At 39.4% G+C, this 26,604-nt stretch overlaps 1 protein-coding gene across 1 annotated transcript; it reads right to left on the reverse strand.

Annotated features, from left to right (window-relative positions):
• Positions 1–1,830: 1,830 nt before the first annotated feature.
• On the reverse strand, positions 1,831–17,599 carry CBR4 (carbonyl reductase 4). Its single transcript, XM_028520524.2, is given in 6 exon segments — positions 1,831–2,118; positions 11,711–11,727; positions 11,729–11,843; positions 14,066–14,202; positions 14,937–15,057; positions 17,328–17,599. Coding segments are annotated over 6 exon segments (711 nt in total). The 5' UTR covers positions 17,470–17,599; the 3' UTR covers positions 1,831–1,939.
• Positions 17,600–26,604: the final 9,005 nt, after the last annotated feature.

The raw sequence follows: 26,604 nt of genomic DNA on the forward strand, positions 1-26,604 counted from the left end.
GTAAATATACACACAGTTTAAACCTGTCACCTACATCTTAGTGTCACCAGTTCCATGAAATGCATTGCTTTCTTCCTAATCAGCTGTCCAGTCAGCCTCACTGGTAATTTCAGAACATCAGGCATCCAGAGGAGGAATTCATGCCTGAGAGGATGTCAGAATGAGGAAGTGCAGGCAGCCCAAGGCCTGCAGGTGAGAAGCACCAGAAAAATGGCCTGCTCTGTCTGCACAAACCCTCCGAGCTTAGATGCACCAGCAACCACATTTGAAATACCTTTAATGTTGCATTTCCTATATGTGTCTAGAATTGTTAATGCCTGGTAAATTCTGTAAATTACTGTGCTTGCATTTAGTAGACAATTTGATTAATAACACTAGTTTTATTCACACTTAACTGATGTTCTCAAATTCTCAGTAGACTCCTGTATGAAAAGAAGGCTATTTCAAAGATAAACTCTAAAGTAATTTTTAAGGAATCAGCAATCTTATTTTAAAATAGATATGCATTTATTACTTTTTTAAAGATTTTATTTACTTTTAGAGAGAGGGGAAGGCAGGGAGGAAGAGAGAGAAAGAAACATAGGGTTGCCTGTCACATGCCTCCAACTGGGGACCTGGCCCACAACCCAGGCATGTGCCCTGACTGGGAATCGAACCTGTGACTTTGTAGTGTACAGGCCGGCACCCAATCCACTGAGCCACACCAGCCAGGGCTGCTCTTATTACTTTTTATTTTTATTTTATTTTTATTACTTTGCATTTATTTCTATGTCCTATTCAAGCTTTTCCACTGACTTTCAATGTAAAATTAAATCTGTTTATATAAAATAATGTTCAGCCTCAATAAAAGTATAAAGAGATTACTTTTTAAAATGCAATAAATATTTTTAACATTTTTAATTAATAAAAATCAACATAAATCCAGTGGCATTAAAATGTCACCCTACTCCCCACAAAACAGTTCAATGCAAAATAGATGTTGCCTGATAGTTGGCATTCGGTTTGTGAGTTTACCTCTATTCTCAGGCAAATATTTTCTTTTAAGACTAATGCTTTGTTCCTTGAAAGACACCCAATCCATTGTTACTGAATATTTTTTTTGATTATTTATGATTGTTCAAAAGTAATTAAGTATTTATTATCTAAAATTTTAGGGTAAAAATCATATTCAAAATCTTCTTCATTGTTAAAATGTCATTACTTTTTATACTATTGTTTAGTTTGCTACACTGTTTTGTGTATTAAAAAAACACAACACTTCTGCTTCCTAAGTTGATGAGATCATCAATTTAGCAGATATTAGAACCCTAAGATAAGGGTTAATGCTCATCATCATCAAGAATTTCTACAAAATGGATCACCTGTACCACACATGTTTGTAGACTACTTTGCCCAGCTGCTCAATCAGGGGTACTGTCACTGGGGAAAAACAGACTCTAAATTCATATCTGTATCAAACCAATACATTGTTTTCATCCTGTATATAAACTGGTCATCCAGGGCACAGGGAAAAGAACACTATGTTTAACTTTAGCAGGGCTGCTGAAGAACTACAAACAAATACTCTGTAAATACTCTTATTTTTGGCAATGGCCCACAAGTTTAACTTCTAAAGAATTCAGCCTGGCATAATAAAATAATTCATAAAAATTAAACTATAATTTTTTCCACTTTTGAGACAAAATAAAGGTAATATAGTACCTATTTATATCACCTGAAAAATGTCTATATACTAAAACTGCTATTCTGTAAGTTACATACTATTTAGAAACCACAACTGGTCAAACATTGTTCTTTTCAGATATACTCATATAAAGATGAAAATGAACATTTACAGCATGAATAGGTTTTATTAGCAAATGTCACCCATGGAGATATGACAGACTAAGCAATAAAGTATGCCCTTGATTGTACACATTATTATTTAGTGATCTGTACATTACATTATGAGCTGCAGTCCCCCATCCACTACCAGAACGTGGCCCGTAATATATGGTGATTCTAAAAGAAACACAACTGCGTGTGCCACATCAATAGGTTCTCCAAATCTCCCAAGAGGAATATTTTTCTTTAAATGTTCTTCTTTCAAGTCTTTCGTCATATCTGTATGAACAAATCCTAAAAGAGAAATGTTTGTTTAGTAGAAGAGAGTAGACACTAAAACATTTGCTCAATTTCAAATAAAAATAAATTTGCTCCAGAAAATTTGAAATTCCTAATGAACCTTGTTTACAAAATATAGAGTTTTGCTAGCAATAGAGTAACCGACAATACATTTTTATTTGATTTAACTCAATGAACATTTATTGAACACTGAATATGTGATTCCCGATTATCTGGCCCAACTCATAGCACAATGTAAGTGGGTACATATAAACATGAATAAACATTATATTCCTTGGGGAACCTATAATTTATGGAGGAAAGAGTCATTTGCACCCTTAGTTACAGGGAAATCTAGTGAGAATCCTTCTAGAGGCACACACACAAAGTGCACCCGAACTGACCATTTCCCCCTGAGTGGGGCAGAGGAGGGGGAGGGTGTGTGGAGGGAAGGCAGGCATTGCACAGGGGGTCACATAAACTGCTCCAGCACTATGACAAAAATCGGTTCCATCTGCTATGACTAGGATAGCCGATGACTAGAGAAGTCGGTATTTCCAATATTCACATTGGAAAGAAATCTTAGGGTCACACCCAATTCTGATGTAAGTACACACAGAAAATTAAAACTTTAACTTGACTGGTGTATGTAATAAAGCTTGCAGAGAACATGTTCTAAAGTTTAATATCCTTGGACACATTTATTTTCAATAAAGCCTCAGAAAGAGTATTAGAAAGAAAAATTCCCCTTGCCTATTAAGAAAGTTGAACGAATTAAAATTATGAATATAATATTTAAAAGCTGGTTACTTCTCAAAAAGTTCATGACACAACTACACTTTATTCTCAGGTCATTCTGAATTCTAGCAAAATTGGCATACTATATATTCTACTTACTCTCAAACTCTAAGCAAAAAATATAATGTAATTTAAACTTAAGGAAACAAACCTCAATAAACTATATTAAAATGGCTTACTGAGAGACACTGCAACTATGATTAACAAATTGTAGTCTCAACTTCCAGTCAGCTCTGGTGACTTTTCCTCAAGGGCAGCGTTTTGTGGTAAAAATGACAACAACTAGATTAGCACACATTATACTACATTCTGTTCACTACTCTGCTAACACTATCAAAGTTATAACACAAAGGTTATATGCTATCTAAAACTATATAACTGTTTCCAAAGCATGAAATGTGTGAAGTAGATCAAAAATGACAGATTACTGAGATTTCTTTTAGCTCTACAAAACTATGACTCAAAAATAAAAAAAAAAATACCTCATTAAGTAGTCTTCATGGCTTCCTTACTCAAAATTTAGGAAGGTGAGCTCCCCTTAAGAGGACTGTCAGTTATTATACAGGAAGCTGTGTGGAGCTTAGAATATTCCAATTCAAGATGTTACTCTGGGTTTTCTCCCTGTTGTGCTAAAAGAAACTGATTTGCCCACTTCTGGGGACATTGCAGCTCTGATATGTTTGTCCTTCTGCAGACAACAGGGAAGGCCACAGCACCTGTGACAGGCCATTTGAGGGCCTTTCACCTTGAAACAGAAGCAATTCTAGAATAGGCATGAGGTACAGGAAGGCAAACCTTACCTAGGAAGGGAGGTTAGGCAGGGAGACAAGTTCAAAGACAATTCAGTGAGATGGAAAGGCCTCTGAGACATACATATGGGCTGTGAGGCCAGACTGTGGTCCTCAAAAAAAAAAATACAAAACCCACTAGGTAAGCCAGATGTAGGGAACAGATAAAGGCCAGAAGCTCAAAGCTTTTCTTAAGATCTTGCTCAGCAGTCCAGCCTGGATTCAGCTCCACTATGGTGTCCAGGTTAGCTACGTTTGTAAATGAGGGAGAGGTGCCCTCCAAGTCCAGCAATGCTTACAAGAAGTCCAGAACTAGGGTCATATGCTCAGGCACCCACCTCCCGTGAAGATTCTCCCTCCACTGCTCCAGCTTGGAAGATAAGGGTGTTGCTGCTGCACCAGGAGAAGTTTGCCACAACCCTACCCACACCTGTGGTTGGAATGACGAGCCTCAGGGGACCACAGCTAATCACCATCAGCGGCCTCTGCACTAAGAGCCTTAGACAAGGGAGTTGGCAGAGGCCAAGTTGAAAGGAAAGGGATGGATTCACCAGGACTGGCTTTTCCTCTTTGATTATGAAGTTTGATATGGAGAGCAAGAACATGTTGAGAGACCCAATTATCTGCAACATTTTTAACAGACATACTTTTTAGAGCTGCTTTCAAGTTTATAGAAAAATAGCCCTGGCCAGTGTGGCTCAGTGGATTGAGTGACAGCCTGTGAACCAAAGGGTCGCTGCTTCCATGCCCAGTCAGGACACATGTCTGGGTTGCAGGCCAGGTCCCCAGCGGGGGGCTCGCAAAAGGCAACCACATATTGATGTTTTTCTTTCTCTCTCCCTCCCCTTCCCTATAAATACATACATACATACATACATTCTTTAAAGTTTATAGAAAAAGAGCAGAAAGTAGAAAGAGTTCTCATACTCTTTCATCCCTAAGGACGAAAAGGTGTAAAAAATCGTCCCTAAGGTGTGTTGCATCAAATGGAGTACACTTTGAAGGTGACTGAAGTTTCAACATGTAAGAATAAATACACATTTTTATGAATAAATTCTGTTGCTTTGGGGGGGTCCCTCCTCATATGTTTACATGGCCGGCATACAAACAGTCTTTTCGATTCTACACGAAACCTGAGCAGAGATACTAGATCTTAAACGCTCCACACGCCCATTTTTGTGTTGCACTGCTGCTCAGCGTGTGCTCCTTCTCCTTACCCCACAGACTCTCTTCCACGCCATCCTTTCACTCTGTGTGTAATATTCCAGAAACGGGCTCTACCTGTTTCACTGCACACGTATTTACAATGCCTCTCAAGCTGGGCTATAAAAATGACGAACTGCCAGCAGCTGCCACCCTCTAACAAATGGTGTGATTACTGACGACTTATTGCACAGCTAGAGCTTTCCAGCTGGCTCCAGAGCTCTCACTGCTCAAACCAATGACTATACAACTGAAATGACATGCACTCAACCAACTTAGAACAAGGATACTCTACTCTGATTCCATCTTCAGTGACACATATCTTATTACTTTTTATAAAATATGTATATTTTAGGAATAAAAGTACTCCAGTTCATAAAAGCAAGTGTGTGGTTCTTGTCCAATGAAAATTTATAACGGATAACTTCTAAAGGAAATGGACTTCCTTTACCCATTTCTGGCTGGCTATACAGTATAAATAAATGGCATCCTCATTGTATATTATTGGTCACTTTGTTAGTGTTCAACTTTTTTTTTTTAATTTTAATCATTGTTCAAATACAGTTTTCTCTCTTTTACTCCCATTCCAGCCCACCCGCCCAACCTCCCCACTTCCCTCCCATTACAACCCTCCCCCTAGCTTTTGTTCTTGTGTCCTTTAAATTTGTTCCGTAAACCCTTCCCATTCTCCCTGAAATTCCCTCTTCTCTCTCCTCTGGTCACTATCAGCCTGTCCTCTATTTCAGTGTCTTTGACTATATTTTGCTTGTTTCTTTGTTTTGTTGTTTAGGTTCCTGTTAAAGGTGAGATCATATGGTATTGTCTTTCACTGCCTGGCTTATTTCGCTTAGCATAATGCTTTCCAGCTCCATCCAAGCTGGTTGCAAAGGGTAGGAGCTCCTTCTTTCTTTCTGCTGCATAGAATCATTGTGTGAATGTACCATAGTTTTTGATCCATTCATTTACTGATGGGCATCTAGGTTGCTTCCAGCATCTAGATATTGTAAATTGTGCTGCTATGAACATCGGGGTGCAAAGGTTCTTTTGTATTGGTGTTCTAGTGTTCTTAGGATATAGTCCCAGCAGTGGAATTGCAGGGTCAAAAGGCAGACTCATTTTTAGTTTTCTGAGGAAGTTCCATACTGTTTTCCATACTGGTTTGTACCAGTCTGCAGTCCCACCAACAGTGCACTAGGGTCCCCTTTTCTCCACAACCTCTCCAACACTTGTTGTTTGTTGCTTTGTTTATGATGGCCATTCTGACTGGTTGTAAAGTGGTATCTCATTGTGGTTTTAATTTGCATCTCTCTGATAGCTAGCAATATTGAGCATCTTTTCATGTGTCTCTGGATCCTCTGTATGTCCTCCTTGGAGAAGTGTCTGTTCAAGTCCTTTGCCCACTTTTTAATTGGGTTTGCTTGTCTTCTTAGAGTGGAGTAGTTTAAGTTCTTTATATATTTTGGAGATTAAACCCTTGTCTGAGGTATCATTGGCAAATATGTTTTCCATACAGTGGGGTTTCTCTTTTTATTTTAATACTGTTTTCTTTAGCTGTGCAGAAGCATGTTCAACATTTTTTATAGAGCAGAGACTTCATGTTTAAAGATGAAGATAAGATGTCTACCACCAGCATTAACAATTGTAGGGCAACCACGACTTGATACATCCACCAACTCGGGTGTCCCTTCTCTGGTATAAGTCTCTGGGACCCAGAAAGAACTAAAATAATCCCAGACACATTTTTAAGGCAGAACAAATAGGCTGTTGACAAAAACTACACCAAGACCTTGAGCCAGAAAAAAATCTATACATCTTAATATTATATTTGTAAAAGTGTATAAGGAACCAGTGTGCAAAACTCAACTCTATACCAAATAGCCCATAACAGCACCTAGAATAATACCTGTCTTGAGTAGCTGCTTAAGTTTATTTTATGCAAGCATTTATCCACAAGATTTTCTCCAATTGTCAACATTAAAGCTCATCAATTAAAAAAATAAAGCAGAAAGGGGGCAGAACACTTAAGGTATCCTACAGATACCAAATGCTATGCTATATCATTTGTCAAATGTTTAAATGCCTGTACCCTTTGAGCCTGAGCAGTTTATCCCCAGGATTACACCCTACACTTGCACACGTGCCAAGTAAATTACATGCAAGCACTGTCACTGCCAGGGTTAGTTGTGATGCAAACAGTCAGACACGACCTAAAGGCCCATCAAGGGGCAACAGGTTAAGTAAATTACAGCGCACCAGGAAAACAGAAATCATTGTCTTAAAAGCCATTAAAAGTGACCCAGCCATCACAAAGACCACATGTTATGTGATTTCATTTATAAGAACTATCCAGAATAGAGAAATCATTAGAGACAGAAAAGTAGATTAGTGGTTGCCAGAAGCAGGGGGACATTAGAGGGAAATGGGGATAAATGCTAATGCCTACTGGGTTTTCCTGGGATGATGAAAATGTTCATTCAGATATATATATCCTATAATATTATATATATATATCTAGATATATATATCGTGATAATGACGAACACTTTGTAACTCTAGTAATACACTGAATTGTATACTTGATATGGGTGGATTGTATGTTATTTGAATTATATTTCCATAAATCTGTCATTCAATAATGTGAGACAGCTCTATATGGAATAATATGGCATCACCTACCAAGACATATATGATCTGCAAATACAGCAAGGGTACAGATGATTGTATAGTATGGCACAATTTGTCTTTTCTTCAAACACACACACCTTATTGGCTTGTATACATAATACAGAAGAAACTAGGTACCAGTGTGCTGCTTAGAGGAAAGAATTTGGATAAGCAGGAAAGACTCACTTTTTTGTCTATGCTTTTTTGTACTTTTGAATTTAATATCATGTTTATATTATCTATGTAAAACACATTTTTAAAGCACTTTACCTACTAAAGCTTCAACTTATTAAATACTGTATCTGATATTCAGTATTTTCAAATCAGTAGGATTTATCCAATTAAAATAACAATTTTATTTCTGAAGTAATGTCAAAGCTTAGCAACTAACTGATCTTTGAAAAAAAGTCAATAAAATACTGTCCTGGCTTGGTGGCCCACTTATTGGAGCATTGTTACATGCACCAGAAGGTTGTGGATTCGATCCCCGGTAGGGAACATACCTAGCATGTGGGTTCAACCCTCAGTCAAGGCGCCTACTACAAGAGGCAAACATCTGACAGTACTCTCTCAATTTGATATTTCTCTCTCTAAAAACAATAAAAAGATATCCTTGGCTAAGGCTGAAACAAAAAATGATCAGTAATAACATCAGGTAGTGAATGACAGCCTAATTTGTGATTTTCGTTGTTCCTTGCTTTTCACTGTATTTGCTTTATAATTATTTTCCTTAGTTGGAAACTCCACTAGAAGGAGACCATGAAAACTGCATAAAAAGAAACATATATGTTAATTCTGATATTTGTCAGGTCTGTTCAAATAGCTGAAGAATCTAATTATAATGTCTATGAAAATTAAAGTTAATAAATAATCCACAGAATAACTTCTACTATTGCAACTTGTATTTTGCTTATGACCAATGAAACACATAATACTAAATATATATATCCAATGAAATATAATATATAGGTCACCTTATTAAATGGCCACATATTTGGCAAAACACTTTTTTCTATAATGTAAATTGCACTGGAAAGATCTTTAGGAAAGGTTATACATACAAACACACTTCCATAACACTCACAGAACTTCCCTTTGTATACAAACTGGATTCCCACTATTTAGCCTGTTGCCTTGACAACTAATTCACTCTAACAAAATTAAGCACTCATTCTTCACAGTTTCCACACATCATATATGTATCTTTACATTCATCACACACCACTGCAATTATTTGTTTATATGTCTGTCTTTCCCACTATACTTAGCTCCCTGTGGCAGAAGTATCTTACTCATTTATGTAATTTTGGACCCTAACACGGCCCTTGGCATATAGGACACACTCCAGTAAGTCTGCTGAAAGATTCATTATGAGTTAAAAACACCTATATTACCCCTAAACCATCAGCTTTTAAATCACCATGAATAGGAATTAATTCTTCTTCACCCTCACCATTGCAACCCCTGAAAGTGCAAGGTGACAGTGGGGCTTTTGGATTATTTTTTTTCTTTTCTTTTCTTCTTTTTAGAGAATGGATGTATGTTATCTGAACCACAGTTTGTCTAATGTTCCTGGATTAGGAATGCTTAAATTTACTAGTCTCTGTGACTGAACAATGAATTGGGATGAAGGCACATTAGCCAGCAAAAGCGCTACCACAACGTATTGACCGTTTCCCGATCCCTATGGTTCAACATCAGTGCCAACTAAAACGCCAACTCTAGCATCCAAATGGAGATGTTAGTACCTTGAAATAAAAAGGTATCAACAGTCTCCTGCTAACTCCTTCTTACAAACAATGAAAAAACTAAACAAAATGTCTCTTCTTAATATAGGTAATCAATTCTTAAATACCTATAGGATGCTAAATCAAAAATCCCATGGCTAACTGGCACAAGTACATGAAAACACTCACTTTATTCAAAGTCAGGAAAGCGCCTAAACAAACTTCCTGTCACACCATCTACTGAGCGATCATGGCAGGTTTAGGTCTCAGCACCTTTGTGCTACCCTCTTACCTACCCCAAGCAACGTCATCAACTATTACCTTGGTGAATGACAAATAATATAAGTAAAAGTTACAAAATTGGATAATTCCAGATAGTTTAGACAGACTATTATTAGCAGAAGGACAAAAAACCCCTTAAATCCTCTAGTGGTATTGGAAATCTATGGGGTCGTTATTTTTAAGCTTACCTTAGCTGGGAAAACGGAAGATAAAGCTTTAGTAACAGTGCTGACACAGCCCTCTGGGGTGTCCCTGTCCCCCAGGCCCCAGTCTTCTAAACGGTAAAGATGACTGGGGTACATGATCCCTAGGTCCTTTCCACCTCATGTTATTCCATAAGCAAAGTTTAAAAGGAACAATTTAAAATATAGAAGGTATAAGAGATTATTTTCTAGTCACCAGTTCATTACTTGATTTTATTCACAATCACACGTACTTACATCTTATTATTATGTTTCTGGTTTGGCGATGCTGGCAAGATATTAAAGTGAAAACCAACAGCACACTCCTGGAAAGACAGAGAGCAGGCTGGCTGGAGGGCGACAGGTGCCCCAAGGTCTTGGTAAACTTCCTTATTACTGTCTTGGGTTTCAATTCACAATCGCTTTAAAATAATTCTACCCAAATGCAATCCATGAATACCAAATAATGGCTCTATTTTGTATAAACAAAAGAAAAACTAAAGAGTTCCTTTAGCTTGTACCAATCTAAACTATAACTCTAATCATTAGTTTTAAATATTCCAAGTACCAGTTACTAACGGACCAATATAATTGGCTTTATATCCCACTGAAATCATTAATATTTTCAAATAATGTGGAATACCTGCAGTCAGCAATAATAAAGCAACAGGTGCAAAAACTATTCCTCTTAAAGTGAAACGTCTCTCTGTTGGCTTGGTTTTTCCCACATGTTTAACAAAAACACAAATGCTCCTGAGAGATTCCCTATGGCACCATAGCTCTATTGTAAGTTTTCCACTGTGACTTCTACTGTTTGGAAAATTCATTAAACAGCCCCCTCTGCAACCATCTTCACTGTTGGCCTCACCCAAACAGGTCTGGTTTCAGAAGCCTCGGTTCCTCCAAGCAGGGCCTCTGCACCAGTGTCTCCGTTTCTGCTCCTTCCCTCCTTCCACAGCGTTACTCAGTCAGCTTCCACTCGCTCGTTAAACACGAAAATAATGCTAAAATCAGGGCTAAAGTCTTAGTATTTCATAGAGTGACTTTAAAAAGGTGTTCCTTCCTCCTGAGTCAGTGTAAATATCTTTTTCCTTCATATTTTTCTTAGTGTTGAATTTCTGACACGAATCCTGGATAGCTCTCTGGGGTACAAGAAGTCCAGCCAAAAGCATCTTGTCTATTTTGAACAGAAACATTATACGACCTCTGATCATTCTTTTTTTATACAAATAAAGACTTTTTGAAGTAATGACTATATCAGTTATTGTCCATGGCTGCTTTGTAAAATGTGCAAGTGACATGGCCCATGCAGCCTTGTTTATTCCTCTGGATTGCATGTTATTGAAAGCATATTGCATCATAGAGCTGCTCAGATATTTCAAATATAGAGATGTATTGTTTCCACAATATAGACATATGGAATATATTTAGGGAAATAAAAGCATATATTTGGGAAGTTCTGCTTTGACAAACTTAATTTGACAAAGTCTAAATAATCAGTAACTGTTGTGGACAGTAATTCATGGAACATCCCAGAATAAGGAAAGAACGCTCAAAATGGAAAGGTTCTCCAAAGGTATACCATTTGGACTTGTTCAACCACTGGGTATATACTGGGTATATAAAATACTCACCTGCCCCCCAACACAAACCCCTGAAACTCTTCCATTCTTAATTTATAACTGATTTTTGGGGTCAGAAGTTTCCCTTGTGACTTTAGTTGGGGAGTAACCAGTCAGTAAAAAAAGCAATGTGATGTATGCAAACAAAACAGCCTAGCATCACTCTTGCCTCCTCCTCAAAGACAGTGCACAGCCTGGCAAGGTGGCCAGGTAAGTCCAGTCAGGATGTGACCAGGCCCTACTGATGCTGATGGACCTAAGGACACAGGAACAATATCTGCAATCACTGTATGAAGACACAAATAGACATAAATTATGTTTGAAAAGAAGTTCTCACTGACCTGGTGCAACTACGTCACTCTATTTTCTTTCTTGCCACTTCTTTAGCCAGAGCTCTTGAAAATCCCACCAATCCCCCTTTACTGGCACTGTACACACACTGGCCAGCATGGCCTTTTAGACCAATAATACTTCCTAGAAAAGAAATGAAGGCAAATTCAAACATGTTTTAAGGAGGTTATAGAATACGCAAGTAATTTACAATAACACAACACAAAAAGGTACAAAGCATTTAACCTTGGCCTTTGCTAACACAGGAATTCTCACCATTGCCCTTTCAGTGGTAAGAGTCTGAATAAGCTCTGGATTCACAGAAAACAGGGTTGGAAAGATGCTCAGCTGAAACCTCAAATGCAGAACTAGGTTTGAGAGCAGATCCGTTATGGTGAAGAAACACTCTCTCATCTTTGAATGTGTCAGACAGGATAAAAATTCTACAGTACTTATAAAGGCTTCCAGTAGGAAGAGGTTAAAACCAGGAAAAGTCAGCTAATGGCTCATTAGTTTTTTTAGACATAAGGAAGCATTCATTTCCTCCTTAAAAAAAGTTCATCTGAAGACAAATCTCACCAAATTTGAATTACTCTCAACCTAAGAAAAGCTTCAATTACAAACTATATTATAACTTGTCCTGCCTACTAAAAATTGTAACATGTTGCCTACTAAAGACTTTTGGGTGTCCTTTTATATAAATATGAAATAGTAATTCATAATTCTAACATCAGCTGTATGTAAATAAATTCATGAAAACATTAGTAGGGAAGTAATTTTCTGCACCAATGACCTATATTGTAATATAAAAATTAATTTAAAATTAAGAATATAAAAATTAATTAAAAACCTCACAAAATTTTTTAAAGTAATTTCATTTTATAAAACATTCCAAATACTTTTTAAATCATAATCAACAAGTCCAATATTAAAATATTTATCTACATTGTATGTTAATGAGAAAGGACAAGAAGGCTAAAGCATAAAAGGGAAAAAAGAGGTATCACACAGAGATGCAGATGGATGGAGACAGGAGTATTTGGAAGAAAGGGGAACATGGAGACATACAAAAAAGAAAAATACAGGCATGGAGGAAAGGCCAAACAGGAGGCTTTAGAAGCTTTATTTCATGTCACATACTATTATTCTTCTGGTCAAAAGTGGTGACTTCTGAAATACCATACATTTTTTAGCAAATTTAAAATAGTCCTCTCTATAATAAGACTCTTACATTTTATTTTAAATGGTCTGTTTTTATTTACTTTTAGCACAATTCTAAAATTTTGCATGTATACAAAGGAATGATGAGGCTTTTTAAAAATATAACTGTTTAAAAGGATATATTTTAGAGTTAAATACACATCTTGGGTGTCGGGTGATAAATACAGCCCATATACCAGCAGTATACAAAACCTTAAATCCTTACCAGGCTCTATTAGAAAGCTAAAGTCAACTTATTACTAATCTTTTATAAGAAAACTGATCTCTAATTTTTTTAATGTAAATGTCAAAAAAGTTCTAATGCTCATTAGCACAGTATTGTTTTTTCTTATTTTTTCAAAACAGAAAAATTTCACATCTGGCTTGGAAAGCCATGTCTTATATTAAAAGAAATAGGATCATTTACTTCAATGAAGAAGTATCTCCTTTTTGTGGCCAGTTAAGGTACTACCATTTACAATTAAAAGGCCAATGGTATGCTGCTATTTTCAAAACTACCACATCAAAATAAAATCTCAAGTCATTTTGCAGTTTAAGGTCCACAGGCACACACTACCCAGTTTATCTGCCCCATGAGTCCACACTAAAACACTGAAAAGTTACTCTCTTCAGAAAGTTTCCTCGTAAACTTTTGCACAAGATGAATCAGTGACCCAGGCAGCTGCTCTAGACATCATTTTTAGCCCCCAGTATCTAGAACTTTTCAATCCTTCTCCATATTTTGAAAACCAGGTTTCATCTAAAAATCAAAATGTCCAATTTCTCTTAAAAAAATCAAAATAGCTGGCAAACCCAGGACCACTTGTATGCAGAGCAATGTTCTGCTGAATCTGAGAGGTGGCTGCTACTGCCATTCCATGTAGCCTCTGGACACCAGAGCTGGCCACCCTCTGTCACTCATCACATGGCTGGGCTGTCAGCTTTCCAGTGCCTTGTGGTGTCAGCTCATTTCACTCCTCCTTACCCACTAAAGGATGTGAATTTGTGATTCCCGTTTTACTCGCTAACCAGTTAAATCCTTTTCCACAGATAATAAATAGACACATTTCATCTAAGCTTCACACATGAACAAATTCCAATTTGGTCAATTAAATATTTCTATGGCATTAAAAGGTCACTGTAAATTCGCAAAGGTGGACACTCACCTACATTAACAATAGACCCTCTCTGTTGTTGAATCATCGTTTTCACGGCAGCTTTACAGGTCAGCATGGAACCCAAAAGGTTAGTGTGAAGCTGAGACAGCATATCTTCAGTTTTAGTTCTTACTAAAAGGCTATCCCTAAAAAATTAAATTAAATTAAATTAAATTAAAAAATAAAAGTAAATTAAACACTATGTAAAACAAAATATGTCAAAATATATAACAGTTTTACCTAAAATAGAGTATAAGAAGCACTTCATCTCTGAGCTAGAATACCAAGAAAGTCCCATTTTAAACTTGGTTTTCGAGGCACTAAAATAACAACTGATGAGCCAGAAATGATGAATTTGAAAGCCACCTTCTTATCTGCTGTCAGATAGTGGCAAATATTCCTAACTGTAAAATGTGGTGCCATGTGGCCAAAATGACTTGAATTAATTGAGCAACTGCCCTCTAAGCCTTGTTTAGCAAGAAAGTTAATATTTTAAATATTCTGTCCCAAATTCATCATAAAAAAGAATATCCTCCCCCCAAAAAGAGTACTCACTCCCATTCCACTACTGTTAATATGGTGACCAAGGTCAGAACAGTGGTTACTGACAAGGAACAATTAACAGGCAAGACACCGAGAGAGCCTTCTGAAGTGCTGGGAAAGGCCTATAGCTCACCATGGATGTGGCTTACAATGTTAAAAACCGATCAAACTGTACCCTTATTGTATAAAAGTATGCATGGAGTGACAACCAAATTTTAAAATACAGTTTTATTCCAATTAGAAGTAAACCAAGTTGATTAACATACTAATTCATACTAATCAAAGACACAGAGAAAAAAAAGGACACATTAGAAATGTACTTAAATTTGAGACCAACCTGTTAATTCCAGCTGTATTTACCAGGAAATTAACCGGACCTAAATTTTTCTCTATCTCTTCAAATGTATTTTGAACGTCATGCTCTTTGGCAACATCACATCTAAATGCCAAATGACCACCTACACAACAAAGATTAGAATTACTTCTGAGTTGGAACTTGAACTTAAAAATCATTCACTACACACAGGTTAAACATGTACTATGAGCTGAGCCTGTGCTAACCTGGAACCCAGAGATAAAAGACAATGTCATAGTTCCTGCTCTCTGGGGCTCTGTCTAGTACAACTGGGATGAGGGCTGATGGAGAACAAAGAGAAATAAGATGATGCTGCAGAAAGCAAATCTTAAACCTTGTTTTTCATTGGCAAAAAAAGCAGGGTGGCACTTTTTTCTGTTAGTAATGCTTTGTAAAATTCATCTAATAATATGTATAGCTTTGACAATTACTCCACCTACTCAATTCAACAGTTTTCTGGATTTTGTATTACTTTTTTGAAATTTATGTCTATTCTGCTATGTCTTTGTAGAATTGGTATCCTGGTCCTGCCCTGAGTATAAACTCTAGGGGTTTTTGTTGCTGTTGTTGTTGTTGTTGTTGTTAATCTATGGCAAATAGATTATTAATATTACAACTATTATTCAAGCCTGACCATTAGGAGAGAGTAGATAAAAACAGCAGTAAAATATGTTAAAACTGCATATCATAAGAAAAGCTTTTTACTAAAAGTAACTGTTACTTATCTTTTCTAATATTCATTTTTATCAAATGTTCAGATTTAACACCAAAAAATTATACTTCAAAGAAAGCATTTTCTATTTAATAATATACGATTTTAACACTCTAAAATTTAGATTTTTTAATTGCTTATTTTCTGGTTGACCTTGCCTAATAGTTAACACTAAAAGTAGCTCCTCAAACCTTTGGAAACAGTAAATCACTGGGAAATCACTTTCTGCATGTAAACCAATCACTCATGGAATGTGATTCAAAGAAAGGCCCCAAGTCACCTGATGTCCCACCCCTGGCATTCATCTGAAGAACTGCTGGGTGCACAACAGCCCTTGAGAGCTCAGCCAAAAGTCCAGCAAACACTGATGGCTTGGGGTGACTCCATAAGGATCACCACTTTTACACCCTTTGTCAAAGTAACATAATGGCAATGAATACAAGCAGCATGAACCATTCACTAAATTCTTCGTCGTCTGTAACTTACGTTGTTTTCTTTTAGAAAGTCTAATATTCTCCTAACCCATGTAACCAATTAGGGAGAGCCCATAAGTAATGTTATTTGTAGAATACAGCCACCAGATGCATCCCCAGGCCTCTATTTTTCCCCAGTGCTTCCCTGATAGTAAATGAGGTGCATCTGTCCATCCTAGCAATTAAAATAGCAGAATCTTAAAATCTAACATCCTATATCTCCCTACCACCAACAGACTTAAATTAGCAAAATAAGTTACTGATCCATTATTAAAAAGGAAAAACAAAACCCTGAGGTTTAACTGGAATAAAAGGAATTTGGTGAATAATCTCAATTGCCTGTTTGTAAAAGTCGCCAAAAGAATTTAATAAACAATTAAGTGCCCTGGCTGGCGTAGCTCAGTGGATTGAGCACGGGCTGTGAACCAAAGTGTCGCAGGCTCGATTCCCAGTCAGGGCACATGCCTGGGTTTGCAGGCTATGACTCCCAGCAACCGCACATTGATGTTTCTCTCTCTCTATCTCCCTCCCTTTCCTCTCTAAAAATAAATAAATAAAATCTTAAAAAAAAAAAAAAGAAAAAAGCAGCTATTAAAAAAACAATTAAGTGCTTATAGAGGTATTAAAGCAAACTGGGTACATCTCAAAACTGGCTGCTACTCAAAAGTCTCTAGCAAACAGTTCTGTGGAACAACCAACAGAAAAACTAAAGGGAGGCTTTTATGCCTAACATGCCTACCTTTCTTGCCCTGCCCTGCCCAGCCTCCCAGGCGACCGCGATCTTGCCCACGCCTGAGCCCTCTGCCCTACAAAAAAAGTTAACTGTTGTGTGGCTCCCCTTCCCGATGCCAAAACAAGGCAGCCCCTCAAGGCTAGCGCTAGGGAAGTGGGTGCTTAGGGACTCACAAGACTGCTGGTCAGTCTCAGAGGAAACCCCAAGCGTTCAGTCCTCAGCAGCAGGCAGCCTGGCAGAAGGGGCTCTGCGGGAAACAGGACGGGGGGGGGGGGGGGGGGGGGTTCTCTGCACGAGCTGCAGTCTAGGCTCCCGGTGAGTGTTCCTGCACGTGGGCAAGTGAGTTTGCTAAACCTCAGAACCGAAAAGGCCAGTCCCGCTCATTTTACAGACGAGAGGGCTTAAGGCGCTTGGACGGCAGCCACGCAAGCGGACAACTCCAGCTCCATACCTACCGCCGAGGTCACCGGCGGTGGCTTTGGCCACTTCCAGATTTCTGGCGACGATGGCCAGTCGGTAGCCTTTCTGGGCCATTAACTGGGCTACTGCCCTGCCAATGCCCCGGGAGCCTCCAAAAACAGCACAGACTTTGTTCATCTTGGACCGAGGAGTCGCAAACTTGGAGACAAGAAAGCTAGTTGTGGAGGCCCCCTTCCAGATTCCGACTTTTATACCACCGCGACTAAAAAAATAAATAAATAAAAAGAAAGCAAGAAAAGGAATAAAGCGGGACCGACGCGCAACTAAAGCACCGCCCCAGCCCGCCTCCTGCCGCCGGACTCTGGCCGTCCGGGAGACTGGAAACTGGAGCTGAGTCAAGCCAGCGCTTCCACGCCTGCGGCTCTCGGTTGTAGCGCCCTCTGAGGACGTCGGCGAGAGTGAGCTGGGTCGGCCAAGGAAGGAGTACACTGCATGCTGGGACTTGTAGTCTTGAGGCTCCAGGTGTCATGGCGTTGACGCCGTGCTCAGTGCGAAATGTATTCCATTGCCCTTGGGACGTGGAGGTCCAAATCAGAGCTCCAATAACCAACCACTCCAGTTTGCCTGAAGTAATGCGGTTGTTAAGCCGCTGGATTTTGTTTTAAAACCAAGACAGTCCTCATCAAACTGACACAAGTTGATCATCATGGTTAGAACCCTAACAGCCCTGAAACACCAGAATATATGCAGTTAAGGCTGGATTTTCTACTGGGGTTGGGGGTGTCGGTTCCCCCAATCCCAGCGTTGTTCAAGGGTCAGCCTACACTATTCAGAGTTTCAGTATCTGCCTTTGAACCAGTGTTTGGCTGGGGAGTAATGTCCTACCTGATGAAGACGTGGTCCCGAATCATCAGATACACACCAAAACCTATCCCACTTATTCCTTCCCCAAGTTGCCTCAGAAATGGGCCTCACACCAGCTGGATGTTACCATTTCATTTAAAAAGGGTGTGGCAAAGGCACGTGCCCTGTCAAGAACACCATATAATAGGAGCTCAAGAAATGTGAATGGAATAATTGAATACCCCTGCTGGATCGATAAAACAAGCATCAGGTGCTGCAAACACAAATAGGTTCCTGCAGTTCTAAAGGTATGTGCTGAGTGCTCTGAGAGTTAATAAGCTAGAAACTGAATGTTTGTTACAATTATACTGTAAACAGGAAGTTTTTTAAAATTACTTTATTGTTATTCTATTACAGGGATCTGCATTTTCTCCCCACCACTCCCCCAACCCCAGCCAAACCCACCTCCCTCCCTCGTTTGCACCCTGCCCCTTGGTTTTGTCTATGTGTCCTTTATAGTAGTTCCTGAAAACCCTTCTTTCCACAGTCCCCTCACCACTCCGGCTATTGTTATATTGTTCCTATTTCAGTGTCTCTGGTTATACTTTGTTTGCTTTTTCCTTTTGCTGATTATGTTCCAGTTAAAGGTGAGATCATATGGTATTTGTCCCTCACCGCCTGGCTCATTTCACTTAGCATAATGCTCTCCAGTTCCATCCATGCTGTCACAGAGGGTATAAGCTCCTTCTTCCTCTCTGCTGTGTAGAATTCCATTGTGTAAATGTACCATAGTTTTTTGATCCATTCATTTACTGATGGGCACTTAGGTTGCTTCCAGCAGTTGGCTATTGTAAAGTGTGCTGCTATGAACATTGGGGTGCATAGGTTCTTTTGGATTGGTGTTTCAGGACTGTTAGGGTATAATCCCAGCAGTGGAATTGCTGGGTCAAAAGGCAGTTCCATTTTTAGTTTTCTGAGGAAATTCCATACTGTTTTCCACAGTGGCTGCACCAGTCTGCATTCCCACCAACAGTACACTAAGGTTCTCTTTTCTCTGCATTCTCTCCAACACTTGTTTGTTGATTTGTTTATGATGGCCATTCTGACAAGTGTGAGGTGGTATCTCATTGTGGTTTTAATTTGCATCTCTCTGATGGCTAGTGATGCTGAGCATCTTTTCATATGTCTCTGGGCCCTCTGTATTTCCTCCTTGGAGAAGTGTCTGTTCAAGTCTTTGGCCCATTTTTTAATTGGGTTGTCTTCCTGGAGTAGTCATGTGAGTTCTTTATATATTTTGGAGATCAAACCCGTGTCCAAAGTATCATTGACAAATACATTCTCCCATGTAGTTGGTTCTCTTTCCATTTGAATGCCATTTTCTTTTTTTTTTAATTTTTTAAATATATTTTATTGATTATGCTATTACATTTGTCCCATTTCCCCCTCTCTCCTCCTCCCTGTACTCCCCTCCCACCCACATTTCCCCCTTTAGTTCATGTCCATGTGTCATACTTATGAGTTCTTTAGTTTCTACATTTCCCATACTATTCTTGCCCTCCCCCTATCTATTTTCAACCTACATTCTATGCTACTTATTCTCTATACCTTTTCCCCCCTCTCTCCTCCTCCCACCCCCCTGCTGCTAACCCTCCATGTGCCCTCCATTTCTGTGGTTCTGTTCCTGTTCTAATTGTTTACTTAGTTTCTTTTGGTTTTGCTTTAGGTGTGGTTGTTACTATTTGTGAGTTTGCTGTCCTTTTACTATACATGTCTTTTCTTTATCTTCTTTTCTTAGATAAGTCCCTTTAGCATTTCATAAAATAAGGGCTTGGTGATGATGAACTCCTTTAACTTGACCCTATCTGAGAAGCACTTTATCTGCCCTTCCATTCTAAATGAGAGCTTTGCTGGATAGAGCAATCTGGGATGTAGGTCCTTGTCTTTCATGACTTGGAATATTCTTTCCAGCCCCTTCTTGCCTGTAAGGTCTCTTTGGAGAAATCAGCTGACAGTCTGATGGGAACTCCTTTGTAGGTGACTGTCCCCCTTACTCTTGCTGTTTCTAGATTCTCTCTCCTTCGTTTTTACCTTGGCTAATGTAATTTTGATGTGCCCTTGGTGTGTTTTCTTCTTCTGGTCCAACTTCTTTGGGGCTCTCTGAGCTTCTTGGATTTCTTGGAAGACTGTTCCCTTTGCCAGATTGGGGAAGTTCTCCTTTATTATTTGTTCAAATACGTGCTCAATCTGTTGCTTTTTCCCCAGTCCAATTCTGGTACCCCTATAATTCGGATATTGGACATTTAAAGGTGTCTTGGATGCTCTTAATCTTTTCCTCAATTTTTTGAATTCTTATTTCATCATGCTTTCCTGCTTGGTTGAGTCTATCTTTCCTTCTGGTCCACTGTATTGTTTTGAGACTCATATTCCTTCCTTTCACTATTGGCTCTCCTCCGCGTGTCTTCCTGCATCTGTTTTATGGTAATCTGCATCTTTCATCTAAATTTCGTCCAAAATCAACCAGTTCCGTGAGCTTTCTGATCACCAGTGTTTGAACCTGCGCATCTGATAGATTGGCTAATTCTTGGTCGCTCAAAAGGATGAGTCCTGGGGGACTGATCTGCTCTGTTGAAAACATATTTTTTTTTTCCCCATCTCTCCTTTTTTTTTTTTTCCCCCAGTCTGGTTGCTTTTGTTACGGTGTGGGGCGGAGCCTTAGGTGCACACGGGGCTGGGCACCCACAGTCGCTAGATGTGATTGTTATCAGTGGGGCGGGGCGGGGGCAGGTGGTGGGGGGCCGGCAGCGGGGAGAAAACAATGGCGGGGTAGTTCCGTTTCCCCTGGACTCAGACCCCTGTCTGGGCTTCTGGGCCGCAAGCTCTGCCCCGGTCCACAATCGTACCCCGCTGGGTCTGCCAGCCGCAGCTTGCATACTCAGGGATCACCGCTGCCTTCTTGCGCGCCCGATGGCTTTGCGCCGATTTCACACCAAACCTTCCCCCCGACCCTCTGCACCGCCGACCCGAGCCAGCCCCGTAACCCGCCCGGCCCGTCTTCTCCTACCAGTCCGGGTGAACGCATCTACTTCAACTTCTTGGCTGCCCGACTCCATTCAGATAAATCCTCGCCGGATCTGGGTGTTATTCTGATAGTAAATTATTGTTGTAAATTATTGGTTTTCTAATCTTGGTTGTACGAGGAGGCACGGTGCATCCACCTATTCCTCCATCTTGCCAGAAGTTCCTGAATGCCATTTTCTTTAGCCATGCAGAAGCTTTTTAATTTGATGAGGTTCCATTTGTTTATTCTTCCTTTATGTCTCTTGCTTTAGGGGGACATATCAGAGAAGATGTTGCTGCATGGAATATCTGAGCTATTCCTGCCTATGTTTTCCTCTAGGAGTTTTATGGTGTCACGACTTATATTTAAGTCTTTTATCCACCTTGAATTTATTTTGTGTATGATGTAAGTTGGTGATTGAGTTCATTTTTTTGCATGTAGCTGTCCAGATCTCCAACACCATTTGTTGAAGAGGCTATTTTTACTCCATTTTATGCTTCTTCCCCCTCTGTCAAATATTAATTGACCATAGAGACCTGGGTTTATTCTGGGCTCTCTGTTCTGTTCCATTGGTCTATATGCCTGTTTAATGCCAGTACCAGGCTGTTTTGATAACAGTGGAAAAGGAAATTTTTTAAATATAATATGTCATTAGAGATGATTCAAGAAAATGTAACCATAGTCCCCACTACAAAAACCCACATACACACACAACCTGAGATGACAGGAACTGAATACACATGGAACACTAGTGAGCAGTCAAAATCATAAGGCATGGAACGATACTAACACAAAACGTCAGAGAAAAAGGAGAAGAAAGAGGAATGCGTGGAAAAGCTGGATTTGAGGGCTGGATGCAGAATACAAGGATGGGAAGACAAAAAAAACTAAGCAAATTGAGCATTCTTTTTTAAATATTATTTTTTATCCCATCTAGATCCAAAAGGGATTTGAAATGACTTACAAAAATACATGAGGTCACCTCATGCCCTTAAGATAACTATTGTTAAAAAGAAAAATAAGTGTTGGTGAGGGTGCAGAGAATTAGAGCTCTCGATCGTGCACTCTTGTTGGGACTATAAACCATCACTTTGGAAAACAGTATGATGGTTCCTTAAAAAATAAAAATAAAACTAGAGCTACTATACAATCCAGCAATTCCTTTTCTGGATATATACTCAAAAGAATGGGCAGCAAGGCCTCGACGTGATATTTGTATAGTCATGTTTGCAGCAGCATCGTTCACAATAGCTGAACTGGGGAAGCAACCCAAGTAACGGTCAAGGGATGACAGATAAGTGAAACGTGACATGCACAGACACACAGGGATATTATTCAGCCTTAAGAGTAAGGAAATTCTGCAATGTGCCACAACATGGATGACCCTTGAGGATACTGCGCTGAATGAAAGAAGAAGAAAGATGAACACTACATGATTCCACTTACACGAGGTACTTGGAGCAGTCAAAGGCATAGAGAAAGGAGGGGCTGGGGAAAGAAGAGGAGCGTCACTGTTTAACGGGTGTGCTGTCTCAGTCTCGCACAATGAAAAGAGTTCTGGAGAGGGACGGCGGTGACAACTGCACAGCAATGTGCATGTGCTTGATACTACTGAGCCACACACTTAAAAATGGCTAAAACGGTCAATTGTACGTTATGTGTACTTTGCCACAGTTTTTTAAATTGGGGGAGGGGGTACCCTACCAATACAAACATTAACATTGACAACAAGAATACTGAGTGCAGTTTAAGGTTTCTTATTGAGATTGAGTTTTATCCTTAAAGTAGCCATAACGGAACTGTCATTTAAATACTGGTATTTAAAAGCACTTTAAATATTTATTCTCTAAGGAGTTACACCACAAACTTCATACCAGCTTGTTTTCAGTTTTTGAAAATTGCCTTAGTTTTATTTACTTTTTGTCTTTTAACTGTATAAAACATTTACATACATAGTTCTTAAGAGTAAACAACAGAAGAGGTACATGCAGAGAGTACAGCTTTCATCCTTGCCTTTGTTTCCTGCTTTTCTACCTGCCCCTACAGATTGCCAGTTTTCTTGATCTCTTATTTACCCTCCCATCCTTTCTTTTTGAAAATGTTAGAAAATGCATAGGCAGTATATATACTTTTTCTAATACAAAAAGCTGTACACCATAAACATTGTCCTATACCTTGCCTTTTTTAGGATAACATATCTTGGAGATTGCTCCATTCACAGCTGCCTCATCTTACATTATGGGGACTGTGATTGGCAGAATTCAAAAGGAGACCCTCCCACCCCAGCTATGAAATCCAAACTTACCTAGGAACAACTGTGAAAGAAAATTAAAGATATAATTAAATCCTAATTCAATTAACTTGAAAATATGTAGATTATATGAGTACACCTAATCCAATCAGGTTTATCCCTTAAAAGTGGAACATTTTCTCTGGCTAGTGGCAGAAGGAAGCCAAAGACATTTGAGGGATGAGAGGGACTGGACATGCGAAGTATTCCTGTCGCCCTCCAGAAGAAAGTAGACTGCCACTCTGTAAACTGCTACCTTCGAGGGACAGCTAGAGAGGCTGCGAGCAAGCCCAGCCTAAAACCAGCAAGAAAATAGGGACCTCAGTCCTTCAGGTGCAAGGAAGTGAATTCTGCCAATAATCAGTGAGCTGGGAAGAAAACCCAGAGCCTCAGGTGAGGAGTGCAGCATCAGCCAATGCCTTGACTTGGAGTCCAGGAGATATAAGCAGAGGATTCAGCCCCACAGTGCCTAGACTCCTGACTCATGGAAAGTGTTAGATTGATTAATGTGCGTTCTCTTCAAATAATTCATGACTAAAAAAATGACTTTAAAAGGCAGAGGCCCACCCTCACCACCAAAGTCAGAACAACAACATGAAGACAGTGGACAAGTCATACAAAGTCATGCCATAAGAACATATTCACTACTAAAGAAGAGACTCATGTGATTCCCAGTGGCCCTAAGGAAACATGATGACTTACAAGTAGTGATATCTATAAGAAATACATACACCTGTGCTGGAGAAAGACCTGAATGAAATTTCCTCCTCCTAGATCCTCACAAAGGGCACTCTCAGATTGTAGTGGACTTTGCTGTCAAGAAAAAACAGTATGTTACAAGGCTATTTTTATAGCATCTATTTTTGTAAGCAGAGGACCACACACCAAAGCAGCCTTGACTAAAAGGGAATTCAGTAGCAAGTTAAACAGTATAAGAAACTTGCAGACACAAGGATGACTCTGTATATTGGAAACAATGAGGAAATAAACCTGACTGCAGGCAAGTTGGGATGGTGCTGGGTTGTAGTAGGCTTGAAAGGCACATGCAGGCATTAAATACAGAGGCATTTTAACCCCAGAAGTTACAAGATAAAAGCTGCATGTAGGAACACAGACTCTAGCAGTCATATCAGGATAGGTTGGACCAAATTTGTCTAACCCCCTCTTGCTATCCTCTCACATGCAACCTTAGAAAGAAAAATCTGTTTTAAACAAGTGACAATATGTGGGTCAGCCTAAATGCCATTTGTATTCCTGACATCGGGTACCACAGGGCAAACCAGACAGGTTCCATCTTTTGGACAGTTCAGTGGATGTCAATAGAAAAATGTTTATATTTTTCCTACAATTGTTATTTTAGCAAAAAGCATGTGTTGTTTTTTTTTTTAGACCTAGCCTATCGACCTCCAAGACCATTAACACACAATGTGAGGTGATTCTAAAGCTTCTCAAAACCTTCCAATTTTTCTGTGTATCTCCAGTAATGGTTAGGTTGAGCTTTTTCTGCAACACATACTTCAGTGTAAACCCCAAGGCTATTATTTATTTATTGTGCCCCTCAGCACAATCCCACTGCTACCCAAGGTGAGAACGCACTCATCACCACACATCCTCGCTGGCCAGGAGGGGAGCCACAGGGAAGGCTCCCCTAACCGCTTGGGTAGGAGCTGAGAGGCTGTGAATTACATACATTGGGTCCAGGCCCCCAGCAGGGCAGCAAAGGGAGCCCTTAGGACGGCCGCCTTCAGTCCTCTCACTACACGTCACTTCTGTGATAATATTTTCACCATGTTTCCTGCTTTTCTGTAACATAAGCCCTTGTAAGACAACATTCTTTGACTCCAATAATCAGAGGCACCTGAGGAAACTCCTTATGTATAAGGACTGTTAGCCAAAATTTTAAATATGCATACTGTGTAGTATATTTCTTGTAATAGAAAACACAATTTAATTGCAAAAAAAATATTTTAGAGAAAACAATATTTTTAAATATAAAATATACACTTGGACCCTAGCCATGTAGTTAGTTGGTTGGAGAGTCGTCCCAATATGCTAAGGTTACAGATTCATCCCTGGTCAGGGCACATACAAGAATCAACCAATAAATGCTTAAAGAAGTATAACAACAAATTAATGTTTCTCTCACTCTCTCTTTCTCAAATCAATAATTTTTTTAGAAAATTGTATATTGAAATATATGTGATCTTATAAACCAGTGTCACCATAATAAATTTAAAACATCACTGTAATAAAAACCATGGGGAAAAAAATTGAAAGCATTCTACACTTTAAATGGGTAAATCATAGAGTACATGTACTAGATCTCAATAAAGCTGCTATGTAAAAAGTTAATGGAAAGCCCACTGTCCTAACAGATGAAGTTTGCAACTGCAGTTAATGGAAACTGGGTTGTTTGTACCCATTATGAATATTTTTGTCACAAGTTAATGATTTATAATCCCCCAGAGTCCCATCCACAGGAAAACTTATGGATCAGAAGTGAGTTCCCTGCAGCACCCAGACTGCACATGCCCAGCCCCACTGCCCGCTGCAGCCCACACTCCCACTGCTAAAGCAGATCTGCACGCTGCCTCCCTCTGACCACACAGGTGCCACTTCTGTGATTCAAAGGCAGGGCTGGTTTTCTGGACATTCTTCATTCCAATCTGCTGGGTAATCTAAGTGCTAAGGAATGTACTTTTTAGCATTTACAAAAGCTTATTTCATTTTTTTGAAAAAGTCTCTGTGGGCAGCTTTACTTTGTTGAGTGGCATTCATGCCAAAGAGGCTGCCCAAGGAGACCTTCTAAACCTTCCACCAGCACGCACTCAGTCGCTTAAGGGAAAAACATGGAGTTCATTCCCACTCTCTCTCACACGCTGCACATCCACTCCACAAAGCTCTGCTCACTCTTCTTCCCAAATGTCACTCCAGCCCATACCCTCTCCTGAAATTCCTCTGTCCTACCTTTGTTCAAGCCTTGGAGCCTGAGTGGCTAGTACAGCTGGTCTACAGACTCTAATCGGCCCTCAGCACCACCACCAGAGGGCTCCTTCTAAAACACAAACCTGATCTGCCACTCCAGGACTAAACCCCACAATTAAAAACACAAACAAAACCA

Source organism: Phyllostomus discolor, chromosome 8 (assembly GCF_004126475.2).
Source record: "Phyllostomus discolor isolate MPI-MPIP mPhyDis1 chromosome 8, mPhyDis1.pri.v3, whole genome shotgun sequence".
In the NCBI taxonomy this organism is placed as follows: domain Eukaryota; kingdom Metazoa; phylum Chordata; class Mammalia; order Chiroptera; family Phyllostomidae; genus Phyllostomus; species Phyllostomus discolor.